This window comes from Fringilla coelebs (genome assembly GCF_963513975.1).
Source record: "Fringilla coelebs genome assembly, chromosome: Z".
NCBI classification, from domain to species: domain Eukaryota; kingdom Metazoa; phylum Chordata; class Aves; order Passeriformes; family Fringillidae; genus Fringilla; species Fringilla coelebs.
The window spans coordinates 21,871,785-21,894,079 of record NC_140031.1 but is presented as its reverse complement, the minus strand read 5'-3'; the positions used below and the strand labels follow the sequence as shown (position 1 = coordinate 21,894,079).

The window sequence follows — 22,295 nt, the reverse complement described above, 5'->3', positions numbered from 1 at the left end:
CTGGTGTCGGTGATTCTGGCCCATTCAATCTGTCTAGAAGGTCTGGTCTAGTGGAAATGTCTCTGCTCACAGCAGAGGGGTTGAAATGAAATGATCTTTAAGGTCCCTTCCAAGTTAAATCATTCTGTGAATCTAAATCTCCTTCTGGTATTCATAAAGATAAAAACTGAACACTACACTCTGTCATGATTATCCCTTGAACTGATACAGGCAGCTTGTTACAGACATGCACAGGCTACTACTGAGAAGAGAGCAGGTACACAGATTCAGAAAGGGAATACTACAATTACAAAATTGATGACTAGGTCATCAAGACAGTCTCTGCAGGTTAGTTGCCTTCCCATTAAGACCTATCTTAACGATATTTACCACTGAAGTATGTCATGACCAAAACCAGAGCAAATATTTAAAGAACTATTCTTCATTCAACCACAGTTACATATGTACTTCAGCCCATTTCAAAACCAGTACATATTCCCAGTGTAAAACACCCTGATGCTACCCACAATATGTGAATTTAGATCCAGCCCCCGTTTTCAGATACACAAACTCACCTGAGACTTCGGGACCGAGGGCGCATTGCAGTTGTCCTGCACCTGTTATCACTGGCAATGCTCTCAGTGGTACAGAAATGTTTAGACAAAAAATGTAGTTCATCAGGTGTTGGTTGGTATGGTAACTGGTGTAGCTTCTCTTGGGATGAGCAGGATGACTGAGAGAACACAAGAAAACAGAAGCTGCCATCAGAGTGAAAAAAGACCATTTTCAAGAGCATATTTGGTGCTCACAAATAATTAATAATGTAATTTAAGTTAAAAATTATAGTTACTGAGTAACTGTTTCTCGTGCCTGACTATCAATAAAGAAGAAAAGAAATAATTACTCAAACTCATGAGCTAAGTATAGAGTAAATAATAAAAGAAAGACCATTTCAGTTCCAGAAGACACACTGCATTTCAAAAATTTAAATTTCCTCAGGCGAAGGTGATGTCTGATGTCAATGATACACAAGAGTAGCTAAAATGGAGTCTGCTGAAAATTAATTATTGGAATAGGACGGCCTAAGTATGGTAACTGTAAAGTACAACTTATTGTCACAGTGCCAATTGTAAATCTTCTACATTATCCATATTTAAGACATTACTAATGCTCTTAAAAATAAAATTAAATACTATCTAAAATTTTGCTAAAAAATTAATACACGGATATCTTATTAAAAAACCATACTCTGAAAATAGAGTGAGAGAACTCAATACATTTATCAAGACTGGTTATATGGCTGACAAAAAGCGAACAGAATTGCAATAAAGCCATCCATTTAGTATAAAACTGGAAGATATGGACAGGTATGAAAATGGCAGTGCTACCACGATAACCACCCTTGCAACATTTCACGTACAGAGCTGCATTACATAAGCAGTCCAAATGACCATACTATGTACTTTAAGGTTTTTTTATGCAGGTCTACCTGAGCCATGTTAGATGCTTGGAGGTAGAACTTTGAACTTTTCTGTGAACCTGGATCTGGTACCCTTTTTAAAGAACACATACATAGTTCAAATCATTAACAATCAGTCTTGCTAACGTGGACTGATAAACATAGAGAAATGTTCTACTGTTTCCGGTACCAAAATCAGTTTCCAAGTCAGTTGATTCATAAATATTCTTGTATGACTGCACAAAGCTGCTTAGTACCATGCAGACATTGCCTATATTTTACCTGCAGAAGGGAAGAAGTTGAAAAATTTGGATATCTTTCTGGAGCTCTTCAGTCTCCAGCTGTATTTCTCAATAAAATGAATTTCTTCTGTGTATCAATTTATATGTGCCCATTACCGCTTATTTGACTTCTCATATTGAACACCAAGGCCCCCGCCTGGGTGCTCTTTTAATGGAGGCAAACACAGTGAAGAGTTTCTTTGTTACATCATTTCTAGTGAGGGAAATCAATACACTTTTGTACTGTACAAATATTGCCCCTGCATTGCAAAGGTCAGCAGATAATAACCGGGCTGGTAAGCACAGAAACTAGGAAATCTTTTTAATCTCCTGGCAACTTGTGCGCTCAAGGCTAATATCTTAACTCTTAGAAGCAAAAGAAAAGTTTTCTCACACTAGAACTCATTAAGTCGTCTCCTAAAAGCAAAAAAGAGTAAAACCCACTGGCAGAAAAAGCTAAGAAGGATTGTCTACAAGGGAATGCTGCACCACATGAGAACAAGCTGAAGTTTGCAAGACTGTGCTACCTTGCTTTGCTGCGGGCTAAGAGGCATGCACACCAAGAATTTACCACAGCTCATCAGACAGGTAGTAACTTGCTGACTTACAGCAACCCATGCATGAAATTCTGCCTTAGAACATTACCATGCATAATTCAGCATACAGCATAGGTAAGGTAAATTCTTTCTTATCTCTCACTGTAGCAGTTAGTTGCAGTTAACCTGTTATCCCACAGCCATGCTCTGTAAAATAAAAGATAATGTAGCACTGGAGAAGTTCTCAATACAGAGCATCACAGGTGGCTATTCCTCTAAAACAATTCTCTGTCTCTTTGGATTCAGGGGATTGTGGGAAGATCAGTGGGAAAATAATTCATATCACACTTCTCCTCACATAAGGTACCACAGAGTTTAGATCGAACATGACTGAACAGAGGATCTTCCTAATGCTAACCACTCTCAGTTGTATCAGGACCATCACAGGCACAAAGTAAATTTTTTTGGTGACCTAAATTCTTATTTCAGTAAAAATCCAAATTCTTACAGCAAAATTCTAAACAAAATAGTTCTCCTGGCATTCTGCAATTAATGCTCCAAAAATCACACAAGAGTTAAAATATTTTAATATGTTCAACTGTAGTGCATTACAGAAATGTAAATGTTCTTCTGAAACAGAAATGCAGGTTTGGAAAATATGCAGCTTGCCTCAGTTCATCACTTTTATAAGGCTTGCTCTCCTAGAACACACAATCATCTCAACTGCATTGTCTAACTGCTAAGATTTGATCTTACTGTGCTAGAATAAGACACACCGACAGCTTCCTTCCAACTGAATAATCAATCAAGCAGAAGGTATTTTAATTTTGATTTTGTTGTGATAACCAGTATTTGTGGTACTTGCACTACTTCTAAACCCACAACCTTCCATTAAATAGGTAATTCTATTCATCCCATTACTTTCAATATTAAAAAACAAACAAACAAAACAAATTTGGTAACAAACAGTGAGGTGCACTCACCTCAGCCTAACTGTGGTAACTACAGACTCTTTGGTCCCTACTTTGACTTTCACTTGCTCATGAAGAACAAAGTTGTGCTATATTGCGATGTGTAAAAATTCTTTCTGCTGGCTGGTTGATACATGTTTAGAATAATGTGAACTTTATTTATTCATCACTGAAAAGGGACTGCTTCATATGTACATTTGCATATGTTATATGAACTGGTCTCTCATACCCTCTAAGAATAAGTAATGATGTGGAGAAGAGTGAACTGTGCTAGCTCTTCCAGATTCTGAAACAGTCCATGAAATCAATTAGATGGGTACACTTCTAGTTTTGATTTTGTGATTCACATATATCATCCAGGGGCTAAAAGAAGAAAATTAAAAACATCTCCAAGAAGTGTCACTAGATTTAGAATCCAAAAGCTATCCAAGTGCTTTTGCAGGGCTTATCAGCAATAGTAAATTCTCAGGCAAAACAGAAGAAACTAACCATGAGATGCTGCAGACGCCAATACAATAAAGGCTAATGTGTTTGTCTCAAACACCAGTATCAGGGTGGCTGTGGCATCAAGGACTTCAGGTAACAACAGCCAAGGACTGTTGGCAATAACATGCTGTGAGAATGGACAAGATGTGACTGGACAAGGGGCCATGCAAAGGTAGGACAGCACTTCTCTGGGACAAAGGTCTTTGATCTACCTCCTGGAGATAAGCACAGCTCAGTACAGCACAAACAGAAATGAGGTGGAGAAGCAAGCACAGGGGGGAAAGGGGGGGAGTCAAGACTGCCAAAGACCCCCAAAGCTCTCTGACCCCTTTCCACAAGGACCTGAAAGACTGGATAGTGAGTAATAACTGATTAGCATAGAAAGTGAGAAACCCACCTTCAGGGTGGCAACAGCTTCTCTATAAAATGGTACCCCCCTGCCCCGCCCCAAGCCTCAGGCATCCCCAGGATCTTGAGATATCCCAGCAGCTGGACTAATGCTGGAACCAGGACTGGTGATCCCTTCCTCCCCCCTCGCCCCTCCTTTTTCTTCTTTTTTTCTTTCCTTCCCACCCCACCCCTTCATGCAAAACCCACTGATGGGCTTATACAGCAGGTCAGAGACTAACACACCAATTTCTATGCCAAGTGTTTCATTTACAAATATAACACAGTGAGTTTTTGTGGATCATCTGAAGTCTGTAATTTCTTTCAACCACAAGTATTTACCAATCTTGGGTGATTCCTTACTCTTAAGGGTGGGACACCATTGATATTTATGGCATGAATTCTCTACTTCTGCTTTCTTCAACAAAATTAAAATGTATTTATTGGAAAAACGGGTTTATATCCACAAGTAAGAAACTGTTTACTCAATGGTAGGAAAGACACATAAGTATGTTTTTATTTATATATTCTAGTCAGAAATGGGGTAGGTCAACCATGATGTATTACAGAAATTAAGACATTTAAATCCATAAATGCATGGACAGCAAATGCAAATACCATGTAAAACTGCTCCATATGCCAGGATGCCTACAGCAGCTAGTGAACTTAAGTAGGGAAGAAAGTATAGTAATTAGAATTACCATTTCAAAACTGAAGGTATCAAAGAAATTAATATGGACAGAAAATTAGAACTGTATTTTGATCTGGTTTTGACACAGCTTTCGATCTCTCCTTTCTAGCACAAGTCTGTTTCTTGCAATAGTGAAAGTGTTTCTATGGCAATTCCTTTATTTGATATAAACTCCTTTGTGTCAACGTATTTTAGGTGAAGAGCACAGCATATCTGATCTAGTTCCAATAACAGGTATACTAACATGCCCCAATGAAAACTGCTTACAGAATTAATGTGAAACCAAGGAATTTACTTGGCAAAAGTAACATCTCCACAGAAAAGAAAGCAGAGGTCAAAAAATAGGGCTTTAGAGAACAATTCTCAAGAGATACGAAATTACTCAATATGGTTTAAGACAGATAGAACTGTCCTTCCAGAAACCTTTGTGGGCAAAAATAAAATAAAAGTTGATCATAACACAAAATGGTTGTATTTCACCATTGTACGGAACATGGAACTCTATTGTTTCACACGAGAAACGGAACAAACCCACTGGAAGAAGGAAGAGAAAGCTTACTTTAATTGTCAAAGAAACAGCTTTAAAAAATCAATTATTACCCATTCAGTAAAATGTGCTATTCATAAGAGGTAAAACACCTTTTATAAGCATATAAGGCATAAAACATTGAAGAGCCATAGTTGGATCTATACACACCATCACTTCCACTGCAGTGATGTGCTCTGACTGTCAAAATGTCAACTATTTGCTATTTCCAAAGCAGGCTTTCTCTACAGCTCTATCTCCACAGCCTCTAGGGGTGACTACCACAACTAAGAGCCCTGCCCCAGGTTGTAACAGTTGCCCCAGTTGTCCAGTACAGAGATGTGCAGATACACAAAGTAGAGGCTGGTATTTCTGCCACGGCTAGCTCTAGGATCCAAGGCACTGCTGTGGCATATGACATGCACAGGTATGGCAAGGGGCTGACACAAGACTGGCAGAAGTGAGCCTGAGGGGAGCCAAGCCGAGCCCAGCTGAATACTGACAACCACGGCTGTCTGGCAGCAGACAGCAAGACATGGACAACCCAGCCTTTTTGGGGATTTGCCCCTCATTGCTTCTTTTACCTGCCTCAGGGATGGAAGAGAGCAAATGGCATCTTGTCTTTGTCTCAGCAGCCACACAAAACTGAGCTGAGGTGCTGAATACCTTTTGTGTGTTAAACAACTTCTCTTTTGTAAATTTTGTTATCAATATTGTTGCCATTACAGTGCATTTCCTACTCCTTAGCTGTTGCTTTTCTGTTGTTAGCTCAATTCATAGTCTCTGCTGTTGTTATCTCAACCCATAGTCTCTGCCTGTATCCCCCTCTCTCTGGAGCATGGTGGGGAAAATGGGGGTGGCCTATTTGGAGTTTAATTCCCAGCTGTTTTTTTAAACCACCACAATTGCACTGAAACAACTGGTCCAAAAGGTAAAAATTAGTAATTTAAACTTTTTTTATTATGCATGCCAAAGAATTCCTTTTATTCTGATTACAGCCATCTAAAAGGCTAGGTATCCAACCTACTATCATGCACTAACATCTTACAATTGCCTAAGGAAAAGAAAGAGCAATGTATGATACATCCCATCCTAAGACAGCAGTCTAACCCAGGACCAACCATGCCATAGACAGTTTCTCTTTCTTCTTGCCATCAAGGCAGCCTCAGTTAAGACTTGATACCTAACTATTATATGGTTAAAATAAGGCAGATAAAAGGGACCAGCTGAACACTATTCACTACCAAAAAGTACCTCTAAGCAAAGTACACATTGTGTAAAGTTTTCTTCTGTTTCAGGGAAGTAAAGCAGTTTCCTATCACATGTTAGTTCTAAGTCTATCAAATACAACAAAACCTACATTGTCTTCTCCTAAGAGAAGCATGCTACATTTGAGAAGCTAAAGTGTGCAAACGACATTTATCAGCACAGCAAAACAGATACTTACAGAAACAGTTGAGCTGGGTGTATTTGTACCATAGCCAGAAGAAGGGAGAGAAGCCAAAGACCAGCGGCGACCATCAGTCCTGGAAGTTATGGAATGGAGGTTAGTCAAATGAACACTGCTGTATCCTAATGCAGTAACATCTGTTGAAGTATTACAGTGTAAAACTGCATCCCAAAAGCATGATACAAATAGGGGTTTTAACAAACAGTACACTTTCAAAGGGCACCACAGTTAACAAGCATTCACCAAGCATCCTTTGCCAAGGATGAATTATTTTTATTGTGGTTTTCTTTTTAGTTAAAAATCTATGAGATGAAACAACCATAAAGAGAATGAACAGGTCCACAGAATTGGTATCTAATACAAATGGAAAAGGACAAGAAGCTCACAACTTTTAGGTCCATCACATCAAAATTAATGAGAAGCAAATTAAAAAATTTGTGAACAAATGCAGACCACTGTGCTCTGAACCACAGAATAACCATCACATTTGGGTTGATATAAAAGGGTAGTGCATTCTTCAGTGGCATCAGCAGAGGGTATCAGCAAACTAGCAGGCTAATGATTAGGTAAAATCAAACCTAAATGTTTAATGTTACATACATGAATCAGGAAAACTAAATCTTCAGGAAAAAAATCATGCTCACTCTGAATAAAAAAATAAAATAAATACACAGATTATAACCAAAACATGATTTATGTTCTGTATTGTCTGAGGTGATCTACACAAAGACAACATGGAACTTTAACATTTAAAGTGGCAAACAAAAAACCAACTATGAGAGAATGTTTGGATTTTTGAGAAGGTAGAATTTACCTGTCATTTCGATGCCCATGACTGCAATACAATTGAATCAAATGTGTTAAAGAGAAGGTAAAATAATATATAAATAACAAAACAGGCCAAGTTTTTATTAATAAATGGTATGACAGTGCAGAAAGGAGAACTGAAGATCTATTTACAAAGACCACCTCCCAAGTCTGATTGACACAAAAAGTAAAATTCTGAAGAACTGAAGCTTAATTGAAGTGCATTTTCAAAGAACTGAGGTCGTGTCAAATCAGGAATCTTAAACCTATTGGCGCAGAGGTTTAAGAGGTCCTTTCCTTCAAGCTAATAGTCTAAAAAGCCCTTTGCTTCTTTCCAATATATCCACTAACTCATCCACAAACTACAATCAAAACTCTGGGACTTTGTATACATAAAGCTTAAGAAAAGGAACTACAGTACATTATTAGTATTAAAATATGAAGAGCACATGTGCTAGAGACTGCTAATAATGTCAAATACTGAACTCTGGAAAAAACTTCCACCTCTGCCATAATCTTGTTCTTAATTCTCTTCTTCACCCAGGTATGTAAGAGATACCTCCAGATGAAAATAGTTTTCTAAAAGTCGTTTTCTCTTCATTTGGCTTAGCTGTTCACAATTGAAAGAACTTAGGCAGTACTTAAACATGGGTGAGACCCATGTATTCTGCATCTGTGAGAAACAAAGTATTTCTAAATTGAGAAACTCACAGAGAACAGGGTACTTCAAACACACAGAACGATCGTCAAGGGTGCAGACAGGCTGCCCCAGAAAGTTATCAGGGAGGCAAACATGGGCGAACAGGAGGCCTTCATAAGGGATTATGGGAAAAAATCCCCTACAGCATTTTCCCCTGGGCTCTTGCTACACCACTTGCTTCTGTCCTAAAGTATGTCTTTACTCCAGCAGCTCTAGAAAGGGCAGTCTGTCACTACCCACAAGTTCACAGATGCTGGACTTGTATGTACAACAGAAGTGCTGCCTTCCAGAGGCACAGTCTGTTCCTGGGCACCGATCACCCCACCAGACGTGGGCAGAGGAAGGTGAATCTCCAGCTCGGTTCCAAGGGGCTGGGGAAGGCTGTCTCCAGCCCTGCCGACCAGCTGGAAGCACAGCACAGGGCCATCTGCCTGAGGCAGCTCCCTTTCCTGCGGCTGCTGCATGGCATGGCCAGTGCCTGATGAGAAGTGCCTACACTAAGGAAGCAGCTTCACAGAAGGTCTCAAATAATTTTCTTTGCCTCTCTCGCTCTTCCTCACACTGTCCCAGCTTTTGGGTATCCCCACTGACTCGGTGGCAGTGGATAAAAAAGGACTATCCATAACCCTACACCTTTGCCCCTGCTCCTTCAACCTGCTCTATCACCCTTGTCCTTCCCCTCCTTTGTATACCTATTAAATTTACAAAATATAACAGAAAAGGCATAAAGTCAGAAGTCTGCTCGCATTAACTACAGTGTATTTTACTATGAAAATTGATCCTACCACAACTTATATGAAAACAACCACAACAGACATATCAAATTCATAAGGAAAAAAGTTGCATCGATGCAGTTTTAAACTTCACTGCCATCAAGCATTTTCAATATAAACAAGGAACAAAATCAGTTTCCACAGAAAATTGCTTTAAATGTTTCTTGAATCCCACTGAAGTGGTGAGATATTTTTAAATAAGAGAAATTTCCTTCAGTTAAAGAATCTATTTAAAGCTCATTACAGGACTCTAGAGAGGTCAAAATCCAAATGAAACATGGGAAAACAAATACTTTTTTTTCCCCCATTAATTCTGAATTCTAAGGTTTGCAAAAGTATAATGTGTTAAACTTTCTGTTGATTATGGATGGGGAAGAAAAATGATTTCCCAGCTGCTGTATTTTTAAGCAATGCTTGATCTTTCACATCTGCTTTCTCCATTATCATCTATTTCTGGATTTAATTAATCTTTCCAAAAATTTACTCACAAACAAATGTAATCTCTGAAGAGATAGTATCGCCAACAAAAGGAAAACTATCAAGAGTAAGTATATTCAAATGAATTATTCAACTTCCTTAAGATAATTTAAAAAGCAGCATCATAAACTACTAGAAAGATTGACAAGATCAACTGTCACAAATTAACTACATTCAGATTAAAAAATTATGCAAGCTTTCACCCCTTTGCAGGTTTAAAAAAAAGTTAAGCCATTTTCATGCACTTTGTTTTGAGAATTTTTGTGTGCTACTTTACTGATCTCCCAACTAAAACTTCACAGGCAAGTTATAGCTCAGTGCAAACCCATCAGTTACATGCCTGGCACAGTTCAAGCATTCCAATTTAATTTTTTTAATATATATATTCCTGGCTAAACATATAAACTGCTTATCTTCATAGACATAAGAGTTAATGAACATATTATTTGCAGTAGGGTGACAATGTGCTAAGTAATGGGGAACCACACTGGCACAAACAGGCATGTCTCCCATGACATGCTATCAACTTTGGTTATGGTTCATTTACTTCATAAACCACTTCAAATTCACTTTAGATCTTCAAAAATTCTACTAACATTAATTAATCCTCACAACACTCCTGTGACAATGCTTATTGTCTCACAGACATTGGTACGAATATTGAAACAGGTCAATGACAGGTATTCAAGGTATGGTAATGGTATTGCTGCTGTCAGTAAAATCAGGACCTGTATTAGAGTGAACTTTTAAGCAAGGCACTTCTTTTAATATCATTAAAAAAACTTAGGAAGAAACCTTCAAGTAGTTTAAAATTTACCCACATCTCAGTAGGTAAGACGATAATGTCTGAATCAGATTCATTACAATTAAATCATTATTCTGTTTTTTTAAAATTAAAAAAGATAAGCTCACATTGCATCACACATTTAATAGTTTGTTGCCACTGAGGTTTAAAATGGTTTACAAAAATGAGCTAACACTTATTATTCTAAGTGACAGACCTGACAGATGTATTTGCAATCACCTTTTGTATCAGCATACATTTCCTCTATGCAAAATGTGTGCTGAACACTACAAACAACCTCTTACCTTCGTGCAAAAGAAAAGTGGGCTGAGGCACTGGGAGAGAAATTCCTAGGGCTATCTTGAGGACTGTTTCCTGTTGAAACACAAAAAAATGATACACAAAAAAATTATTATTAGATGGTGGGGTGAAGAGAATTTATTAAAAACATTAAGACGTATTAATGCATGCATGCATTTCCAGTGGGTTAGAAATGAATTTCAGAATTTTTTTTTTCACAGCCTCTCTGAAAAAAAATTCTGAAACAGAATCTTATTGTGACTCATGTTTTATTTGTACTGACTTTTAGTGACTGGATTTTGTAATTCATAGACGACAGTTCATTAAGCCTTTTAATATGAAAATTTTCAAAATGATAACTGTTTAAAGAAACCAGTACATTGAAAGAACAGGTTTTTAATGTCACAAAAAATACTGGTTTTGTAACATATCACACAAAACAACGAAAGATAGAAAAATCATTATCAAACAGATTTAGTCCATATGTGAAGCCTGTACAGCATTTCCACAGGCTTCCTTGAATTTTTTTTTCATTGCTCATTTTTTTCTACCTCCAAAACAAACAAGCAGACAAAATACAATGAACTGAACTTTTTTACCCTTATCTGCATTTTGTGAACGGGTTACAACTTTGGGGTTTGTTATTCCTTTCTGTTAGAACACCTGGCCTCCCGTGGACCAGCATGAGTGCAGAAAGGCAGCAGCCGCTAAGAGCTGCTTCTGCCACCACCACCCCTCAGCCTGTACAGTTATATACAGAGAAACTGAATTTCTTCCCTTAGAAGGAATAAAAATTAACTCTAAAAGAACCCAAAAACCTACAAAATAACTCCCGAACCTACAAAATAAGCTCCCAAACACACACAAAAAACCCCAAATGCCAAATAAAAAAAACCCAAACAACCCCTCCCCAACACCCTGCCCCTCCGCCCCCCCAAAAAAAGCCAAAAAGGATCCAATTTAAAGTAGTACTGGCATACATCTAGTAATCAATCTTTCCTTAAACTTTTCTTTAAAATGACTGTAGCAGCAACACATGAAAAGAGAAAAAAAGTAATGCATTTGTTGTAGCATTTTATTTTTGGACATAAATGAGACTGAAACAAAAGCAATTGATAAAAAAAAAATAGCTCCTATGTAGCCAGCTAGAAACAACATGAAATTTCTGAGGGGAAAATTACTACCTATGCGTGAAAAGGTAGTAAATTGAGTCCTTAAAGGGTTTCAAGTGGCCTTGACTGCTATTCAAATGTCTGAATTAACATTGCATTTATCACAGTGATGCCCATAACAGATCGCATTAATTCTATATGGGAAAGCATAATCATTGAGTGATTGGGTAGCAAACACAGCAATCAACACACATCCCCACACTACCCCCACCCCCCTCCATTTTGTCTAGAAGCAGATGCAAGATGCTTTTCGAGCTGTGCTGAGAAGATGCTGCAGCTGCTCTTTCCACAGCCTCAAGAGACATGGATTCCACTCTCACTGGCTAATACCCCCAAGTTTTTTTTACCCATTAATCTATCATGGCAGAATTATGTTCTTCCTACATTCTCTGCATCCCCTCAAGACCCCAGCTTCTTCATTACCCTTCAGACACTTCTGAGGGCATAATTAATTTCAAGGTGGCAAGAATTTTCATTCCCTGAATGGGCTGGAGCAGAGGGAATCTGAAGCCACAGATTCCAATCTTTACTTGGGGACTGAAAAAAAATTTATTTTTACCCTGCATCAACTGTAAACACCAAATTACTGAGAGCAACAGTTCATTCAATTTAACAGCTAAGTGGATTTCTTTTTTTGCAAGCAGAAATGATTTAACAAAGATAAGCAAAAAAAAAAAATTTTTTAACTCTGTGCAGACAAAACACAGTAACAAACTTTAACAGCTGCACTAGAAAACCATCAGCTGTAATTCCGAGCGTGCTGTGGCTTAGATAAGTAAAAATAGAAAGAAGCTACCTTGAACTCTGGCAGAAGAGCACAAAATTAGACTTAACATATTGAGACAAACAGATTTTGAAAGGAAACAGTTTCACAAATCAGAATATGGGGCTTTGTAAACCAATTCCTTTTTTTCTCTAGCTGCAGTTATATGGATATAAACATGTTTTTAACACCCATCAAGGACATACCTTACTGTCTATAAATTAAAATATATAGAAAAACTTCATAAAGAAGAAAAAAATATGATTAAATAATGCAGCAATTATCAGTGTGAATTTGAGTTTGTGGAGTCACAAGGCTGCAAACTATGTTGCTAGAATCAACACAGATCACTTCCTTACAGACCAAACCTTAAGAAGTCAAAGTCTTACTCAGGAAGAGCATCAGATCCTGTCATTAGGAAAATCAACTTGCAAGCATTACTTTCAATAGCAAATCAGCTTTTAAAATAACAAGACTGGTGACGCCATATACATAATAACTGGATAGTAATTCCTGAAGGTTTATCTGGAAATTGTAAGAACTCAGACAATCCTGAAAACAAAGATTGATAATACAAACCCCTAATGACTGCAGAAACAGCTAGTGCTATTACAGGTATAAGGTATAGTATTCCAGAGGAGCAAGACAGGTTGGAAGCAGAGTCCTATATGCAACCTCCATCCATCAAGGCATTCACCCCCCCATCTGCAAGTAAATACCTGGGAGACTTTCAAATAAAACCCAGTGCCAGTTAGCCCTCTGTCCATATACGCAGGACTTGCTGATGAGTCAAAGCCTACTGTTCCTTGAAATCTGCTTGTCTTTTATGTTTTAGTCCCACAGTATCTCTGTGTGACTGAGATTACTGCCCAAGTGTCTGATTCAGTAAACTGGACTAGTGGTCCGACATTAGATAATTAACTCCAGCATCCTCTGGGAGACAGAATGAATAGGCAATTAATGTGACAAAACAATACTCTGCTTCATAACAATACACAGGATGGCTCATTTTGCAAGCACCTATTGTTAGGAAAACTGTATCAAGACAATTAAACCATGATTGTTTTGCAAGTAGCTTCAAGAAATCCTATGTCTTTTCCACTGAGGGAATATATTTCAAATTTTTTTACAACAGCATATTACAGTCACTGCATATTATTAATGTACTTTTAATAGCTGTCTACCTACAAAACAAAGAGTTTCAGATGCAATGACCTTCTGTTAGTATGGAGAGAATACCAGATTAATGGAAATTGTTATCCCAAATTCCTGATGGATCAAGGACAAATCCAGTTCCAATTTTTTTTAAATGTACATCAGTGCCCCATTAATACAACGATGCATTGTACATTCCTCTGTGTCAGTTTACATGGTGATGGGGCCTGACTGTGAACTGAGTAATATCCAAGACATCATTCACCAGCAGTTACAGCTCTGACTTTCTTACCATAACAAACAGCATCAGTCAGCAGAACATACAGGTGGGCAGTAGAATCATTCTGAATACTTCTGCAGGTGCTTTCCAAAAAGTGAGGAGCTCAGGCTACTATTCTCATGTGAGGAGCTCAGGCTATTTAAAAATCTGGATTAACTATACCTGAAACCAGCAAAAAACTTGCCCCAGCTATGGCAAGGAAGGTCTGTATGATTCTTAAATCCATCTGCAAGAAACCTCTACATGTTCCAACCATTATTTAAATACTGAGAGTGCTTTTTTTACAGGATTTAATTTCTATCTGCATGTAACTTACCATTTAGAGTTTCTTCTCCTGTCCTTAAACTAGTAGAAGATGATTTGAAATTTCCATAACCATTAACGGCACCCAAAAGAAAGGCTAAATAAAAAGTTTTGATTTAGCAAATCTGTTTTTGTAATTCTACATGCGACAGTAGTCAGAGTAATTGATATACTGCATTAGTTTTCTTTCAAATTCTGACATTCAGAACCCTGCTTTACATCCCAGCTTTTAACATTTCCATACTTCACCACAAAAACACGCTACGGGGCCTCATCTATTTACAAGCATAGTCTTTCTTTTCCTTAAAATATATGGTGCAAACAGCTTTGTTGATTACTATGCTTCCATGTTGCTAACTAAAGTACACCTCTCAAACAGAATTATCTGATGCAGTGAGCCCTGACATAGTGAGACCAGACTATGAACAGCCAATACTTTACCAATGTCTACCTAAAAGCCTGAAAAATCCTAGAAATATGATCACAAGCAGAGGTAAAACCTTCTTGAACTTGAATTTTTCTTTAGGGAATTGCATCATGTAATCCCATTGTGAAAGTCTGATGTCTCGAGACATTTTGGGACACACGTGCTAAGGAAAGGAGAAGGTCAGACCTTACCCTGACAAGGCAGTGCCCTGCCTGGTACACCCCCAGCACCCACAGAGCCTGTATCCCTCCCCAACAGAGATGTCACTCATTGGCACAGTGGAGTCAATGGACAGTGGCCCCTCTGGAGCCCCTAACCCAGCTCCTGAGAGGCCAAATGACTGGAAATCCCACCTGGGGAAGGGGCCCAGGAAGGCCAGGGGAATTAAACGCAGAACTCAAGGCCATTGCATAGTCTAGACCTCACCTCCCTGGGGACGTTCTCCCTGAACACTGCTGGAACTCAGGGGTTGGTTACTGTATGTGGGCTCTTCTATATCTTTTCTGTCTTTCCCTCCTTCTCCTTCTAATTATCTCTTAAAATTTCTGAGTAACTTAAAATCAATCGCACACAGTATTTGCTAAGTTCAATGGGCCAAGTAAACACTTTGAGAAGTGTTCTCTGCTGACTGAATGTTGCATCAAACCTTTTGCCCAAGTTCTTTGATATTCTAAAGTTGCCAGTGAAGTTTTTCTTCTTGTTTTGACCTCTTGAGAATATCTTGTCAGTATTTCTGCTGTGCATGCAACTTGGGGTACATGAACAACTGCAAGTCATTTAAAAATTTCATTGAGCGAGTTCTTTGGGGCCTTATATCTATTTATCCCATCTCTTAAAGAATCAGGTTTGTCCCTGCCATACTTGGGTGAACAATGCTTTAAGATCCATCATGTTCCAGTATACATAACCAGCCTGTGTTTCTCTTCCTACTCTATGAAGGGGGGGAAAAAAAGGCAATTCTGACTGGTTTAGATGAGAATACCATCTCTTCCAGTCTTCCATTACTAAGGAAAGCAAGCAATATCTTTCAGTCTTACACAGAAATCTCCCACATTCTATCCCATCAGCCCTTCTCCCCACTTGTTCTCACCTGAATATGTATGCCATTAAACATATGCAGTACTCCAGATGAAATCTAACCAGGACACTTTACAGCAGCTGTGCAGTCCTGGTTAGATTTGCACTGTACAGTAATTTTAAAATGAAAATGACTTCCTTTATACATCTTCCGAGATTTCATTTTCAAAGCTGCACTAGACTGGTGCTTGCAAACATCATCTTATCCAGAAAATCCAGTCAGATCCTAAACTAAACTCCTTATAATAGTTGAGTTCACAGTTTATCATAGACATTTCTGTTACAAGTACTCCAGTACAAAATGTTGCATATTGCAATTTCATACTTTTTTATTCCAGTCATTCACTCACTTCAACCTAGTTCCCCAATGCTATTTCATACTGGATGTCTTCCAAATTTGTATAAGCTACAGTAATTTTATGCCAGTGTCACTTAGAAGAAGAATAAAATGTTTGGCCACAAAAACAAAACCTGATGACTCTATGATAACCTCCACTCACCCTTTAAAATATTCCTCATTTTAACACAAGCCTCTTTATACCCTTAAATAATTTCCTACCTATCTTACAATCCTTGTCCTAGTCATCTCAGTGGCACCACATGGAATATTCTTAAAATACGGACAAATAAAATTTACAGCATTGCTCCTAACAGCTAAATCTTGCTCCTTCAGCAGATACAATTAAGAAGCACCACCCGTGACTATTAATCATTAGGGGTTAGTATCAACCACATGAAGAAGCTCCTGTGACTTCTGAGGTGGGGACACCTGAATGCCCTGACTTGCTGAGATTATAATCATTCACTTTTCAGGCTGGGTGGTGCAGATGACCTGCCTACACAGCATCAGTCATCTAGAAAAGCCCATTAATGACATGGGCACCAGGTACCATCCAAGACAATGCTGCAACTCTTATTTTCCCACAATTCTCTATGTATTCAACAACTCATAGAAAACTTAGAAATACTTTTAAGCAGGTTTAACACCTTTCAGCCCAAATACTAAAGGCAAAGCACGTCCAGACCACTAACCTAAGCCAGTTGCTAATGAGCCTAAAGATATTACCTAGCATGTTTTCTATTTCTGCAAGAAATAGAAACACTTTATGTAGTGAAAGTTGATACTGTGTGATCTTTACATGTATGCATAAGGCATGGCAAGAGGCTTCAGCTGCAAACTGAAGTCTGACTTTCCAGACAGAAATTATCTCTGCAAGCACCTACAGGTCCTGCATAGAGCAAAATGGATTTGCATATATTGTATTAGCAATTAACATACATAACAGAGACATATAGTATCTGCTGTACACACTGTCTTTTTCATATCCTCAGTCTCAGACCTTACACCTCCCTGTGTGCTCCCAATCACTGGACTACTTACTCCTCTAATAACACTTCACTGCAGCCCAGGAGCTTTCATGGTCACTGTTGCTTACAAACAAATCTGCCCTTTCCCTGACAGGTGCCACTCATGCACTATTTGCACTCTGCACAAAGTGTGGTGCTGTCTCACTGCCTCTCCCTCCTATCTGACATGAATCTGAGTATGACTGGGATGGCAAGGCTAGCAGTTAAGAAACTTCACGTAAGTAACCAGTATTTGTCCAAACCAGCTTGCATCTGTAAAGATTAACAATAAACTCACTTGAAGGAAAAATCTTCATTTATCTCCAGAGTAAGCAATGAAAACTGCAGGGGAAGAGTGGGGGGATAATATGCCTGACATCTCTATATAAGACTTTGTCATATGGGGCAATTATTATTACCCTAAACTTGTCCTCCTCAAAGAACATCTATCTAAACTAGAGAATAGCTGATACCTCCAGTTCAGACTGCATCTGGATGAAAAACAGGACTACAAGGAAGAACACAGGTATAAAATGAACTTTAAGAATTCTGCTTACATTCAAGATGCTCGTCCTCTAAAACAGAGCAATCCTATTCACATGCAATCTAGCTCAAACACAGTTTATGATTAAATAGTAACTACCTGAGCAGATCTGAAGTAATGGCACATTACTTACAAAGGTGCAGCCAGACCTCTTAATGATTGGTCTGCAGATACAAAAGATGGAAATATTCTTAAGCAAAGTCACAGGGACTGGCAGGAGTGGTTATGCAGAGCACTCTAAGAGAGCTCCACCTTGAGATTCCAGAACACACCTTCACTCACTTTGCTACATTTGACAAAGAGGACTCACAGAACTTTTCTGTCCTCAGAGACGGGAGGCCTCTGGGGAAAAAAACCCAAGTAGCTTAACCTAGTGGTCCAAATAAAGTCATCTCAAGTATGCCATGCAAAGTAATTCGGCTTGCTCTCCACAAGCAATGAATTAACGTTGAAGGGAAAAGCTTGTTAGGGAATCCAAGGGTGTCCTCATAAAGAATGAAAAGACTCACTTCATATGCCCCTCTGGGGCAGTTCCCAAGCAATGCCAGCTATCTCATTAGGACTACACACAAAGCCAAGGATAACACTGAAGACTATTAAGATGATAACTAAAAGAAATTGATCCTGGGTGGGTTTTCAAGAGTGTGACAATTTTGATTCCACTCAACTAGAACAGTCCAGAGTAAAGGGCAAAGGGCATGCTGATTTTGGCTTGGATAGAATTTTCTTCTTGATCACTGGTTCAGTGCTGTGTTTTGGGTTCAGCATGAGAGTAATGTTGGTAACATGCTGGTGTTTTAGCTGCTGCTGAGCAGTGCTTACCCTTAGCCAAGGACCTTCAGTGTCCCATTCCCCGTCAGTGACCACGTGCACAAGGCACCGGGAGGGAGCATGGCCAGGACAGCTGACCTGTACAGGCCAAAGGGATGTTCCTCACCACAGAACATCGTGTCCAGGATGTAAACTGCAGGGAGCTGGCCAGGAGGGGCTGACTGCTGCTGGGGGCTGGGATGGGCATTGGTCAGCAGCTGGTAAGCAATTGTACTGTGCATCACTTGTTTCTATTGGGTATGATACATCACTTTCTCCTTTTCATTACAATTGTTATTGTTGTTATTATTATCTTCAGTAGTAATATTGGTTTTTTTTTTGTTTTGTTTCAGTTATTAAACTGTTCTGATCTCACGCATTTTAATTTTTTTAAATTAAAAATCGCGAGTTTAAATGTTTTTCTAATTTTTCTACCTGCTGTAGGGGGATGGGTGGGTGAGCAGCTGCATGGTACTTAGTTGTTATTGCAGGTCTTTATCCTTTTGTTGTGCTTTAACCCCAGCTGGCAACTAAGGCAGTACAAACATTAAGAATCTAGTCCACTTAAATTAGAGCCATGAATGGAACTCTTTTCAGTAAGGGCAACAGCAGGCTCCCCCCAGAGATAGACGGAGCACCTGGAAGCAGGGAGTACAGGAGCGGAATCCAGTAGAAGAAAAAGCCTAACATGCAATGTGAGGAAGCTAAAGATTTCTACTCTATGCCTAAAGTTCCTGGCTTTCTCAACAGTTAGACTAAGTCCCTTAAAAGGCAAGTGATGCAAGAATCAGTATTCTCTTTTGACAGCCCAGAGACAAGAAATTGTGCAATGGTCTCACAAAGTTAAATCAGATGTTAGCATCCATGCAACCTGATTCTCAGCCTGCACTCACCTCGGCAGATTGCATGAATGAAACAGAACTCTAAAAACACACAAGAAAAACTTTAGAGAACATGCGCTCTTCAATGTCCTCCAAATTCTGCATAATCTCACCAGAACATGTTCGTCAAAAATGCATGTTATTACCACACTTCAGCCAAGAGCAGGCTGATGAATAAACCTATTTTCAGTAAATGCAAGCACTTTGCTGCACATTCAGCTTGCTACATGCTCTTCAAGGACTGAAAATCTTTTGTTTGCCTCTCCCTCTTCTATTGTTTCCTCTCCCCACAGCAAACATCAATAGGAAATATATGAAGGTTTTAGAGAATCATCTTCAGTCTCTCTGAAACTTTAGCTTGAGGTACATGCTCAAGGCAGATGATCTAGCTGTAAAGTAAAGTTAAAACTTCCAATTTAAAGAACTTTCTTAAGAGAATCTCAGCTTCAAATAAGACCCTAAAATAATCTATAGCTGGAGAGGAGATATACCAGGTTCTCTCAGTGGAGGAGGCCTCTCTGACATGGAATAATTCCTCTCAGCCAAGGAGGGCCAAGACGAATAAACCCAGCAAGCTGTACAGCACAAACAGTCTCTTGTCACATCCCTCTACCACACTTCACAAGGAAACAGGCCTTCAGTAAATGCCACCACAGAGAGCAGGAAGGCAATTTGAGTGTGCAGAAGCTAGTGCAGTTTAACACCTGGCACCTCTGACAACACAGAAATTACAGGATCACTACAAATCCAGCCTCTCAAGTCTGACATTCTCACAGATTTATAGACATTAAACACTTGAAACACTGAACTCCTATTGCCTGTGTAGAGGAAACTATAGCTTACTAAATTTGCATATTTTTTTATTTGTGTGGATTAGGGTTCCATTCCATACACATTCACAGGGATCTGACGTATGGACTTGTCTAGGCACACTAGTCAGCTGAGTTAAGAGCCAATATTTGTGTGAATATTTACTATAATTAGCCATTTACAGAAGCACGCTAATAACAGAGCTGGACATGCACATGCAAATATTAACCTCATATATGTGATGAGACTTACTATAAGATTTACTAGTACAGCCCAAGTGCCTAGCACATATGCCTTTGGAAGTAGCCAAGTAAGAGAACCTACTGTATCTGTGTAATGGGAGAAGTTGTCGAATTTCTGTAACACATTTTTGAATAAACAGTATATACTGCTGAGTTTATGGAAAAGAACCACTTACACTTAATCTTTTTACTTACAGAATTGGTTTTCAACCTTCTCAGTTACTTGACAATAGCTGTGACATCAGCAGTATTATTTCTCTTTAACTGTTTGAGAAATCAATTCAAAAGATGAAGCAACTTGCTAAAAGCCTAAGTCCACTGCCTGACAGGAACTTTCCACCATTTATCAAATACACAACCTATATCCAAATCCCAGGTAACACATGCTGGTCAGTCCATACTTCAGAGTTCATTAGGCATCACTGGTCCAAGGTTTCCATTTAAGAACAGATGGTATAGTCATTTACAGCAGCAGACAGGCTAGAGCAAGCATTGTTACAACTTTCCTCAAGTCAGCACAGCACAACCAAGAACACTTCTTATGGTGACCACAATCTCCTCTTCCAAATGGAAATTTCTGTATTTGGCAGATCCAAAATGGCATTCCAAAATTTAATTTTTCAGTTTCAAAACAGTCGGCACCATGTTTTACTTTGTATTAAATGCCCCACTGCCTTGAACTCTTTACAAATTTTCGTGTTGCCTGGATTCCTACCTGTGACAGCTGCTTCTGAGAGTGAAAATCACCACCATACTTTCTCTAACAATGTTGCTTCCATAAGAAAACTGGAGATGCCTTAATATACTTCAAAAATTCATGTGAAGCTCTGCACCGTCTTGCTTAGCATCTCCCTGCAAGCAGTTCTCCAGAGTATTCAGAGTCATTGATTACACAAGGATTAGTGCGGTGCTTTCATTTTGGCCTGTAGTTACAGCCAATGCACCCTCAAAAATAAAAAGACATTAAATCTCGTGGAAATGTGAGGTGACACACTAAAAATATCACTTTTAAAAATGAAGGCAATTATTATAAATATAATATTTATTTATGGACATTCATTCAAACTTTAAGTGTTTCAGATGTTTTAGAAGAAAAACAAAATTATCATCAATTTATTGCCATGCAAAGTGAAGAACAGCAACTACCACCAAAGTGCCCAACACTATAAATCGTTGGGAGCAGAAGTTCCAGGAACAGAATGTAACACAGACTGCACTGCCCTTATTATGTGGTGCAAGATATAGGAAGAGCAATTGTAGGAGCTACATGACATTTTTTGACTGCTCCTGATCATAACACAGGATTTATGAATCTAAATGTAAAACAGAAATTTGGATAGAATGAAATACAACTTTTTGCTATTACAGTGAAAAGAACAGCAGAATATGTTTTCCTTCAGTTATAGAGACAAGGTAAGAATTTCACAATAGCAGTAGTAGCGTAGTTATAAAATCACCTGTATGAGCTGAGAGTGGTGAATGAGGCCGAGGCAGAGCTGGAGACTGGCTACTGCCCATCAAACTCTTCCTGTTACTTGTTCTACAGCTGTGGGCAAAAAGAGAGGAAAGAAGACATTAGCATCAGAAATACAGTGTGTACCACATATGGGCATTTTGAGATTCTGCTACCGAGTTCCTTGACTTCCCAGTTTCCTATTAAAAATCAGAGCTATTGTTGTTTTTGTAGGCATGTCCAGGAAGTCAATGATTATAATGGATAATGGCAAAACCAGAAGTTTTCAAAGAAAATACACCATGGATACTTTTCAGGCTTGCACGTTTGCTGTTCTGCGCAATGACCAGCATTTCCCTTTAGAGTCATTTACAAAATATTCCTCTCTGACTAAAGCCTATTTCTCTGCCATACACTTTTTATA

General features: G+C 38.7%; 1 protein-coding gene across 4 annotated transcripts in view; it reads right to left on the bottom strand.

Moving 5' to 3' along the window:
* The window catches only part of MAST4 (microtubule associated serine/threonine kinase family member 4), a gene marked incomplete at its 5' end in the record, with an annotated part of 275,947 nt that overhangs the window by 50,309 nt on the left and 203,343 nt on the right, over positions 1 to 22,295 (bottom strand). For all 4 annotated transcript variants that reach the window (XM_084225039.1, XM_084225041.1, XM_084225040.1 and 1 more), the window contains 4 exons: positions 555 to 712; positions 6,764 to 6,842; positions 10,613 to 10,682; positions 21,876 to 21,964. In XM_084225039.1, coding sequence (XP_084081165.1) covers positions 555 to 712; positions 6,764 to 6,842; positions 10,613 to 10,682; positions 21,876 to 21,964 — 396 coding nt within the window. The remainder of the gene's footprint in view (positions 1 to 554; positions 713 to 6,763; positions 6,843 to 10,612; positions 10,683 to 21,875; positions 21,965 to 22,295) is intronic.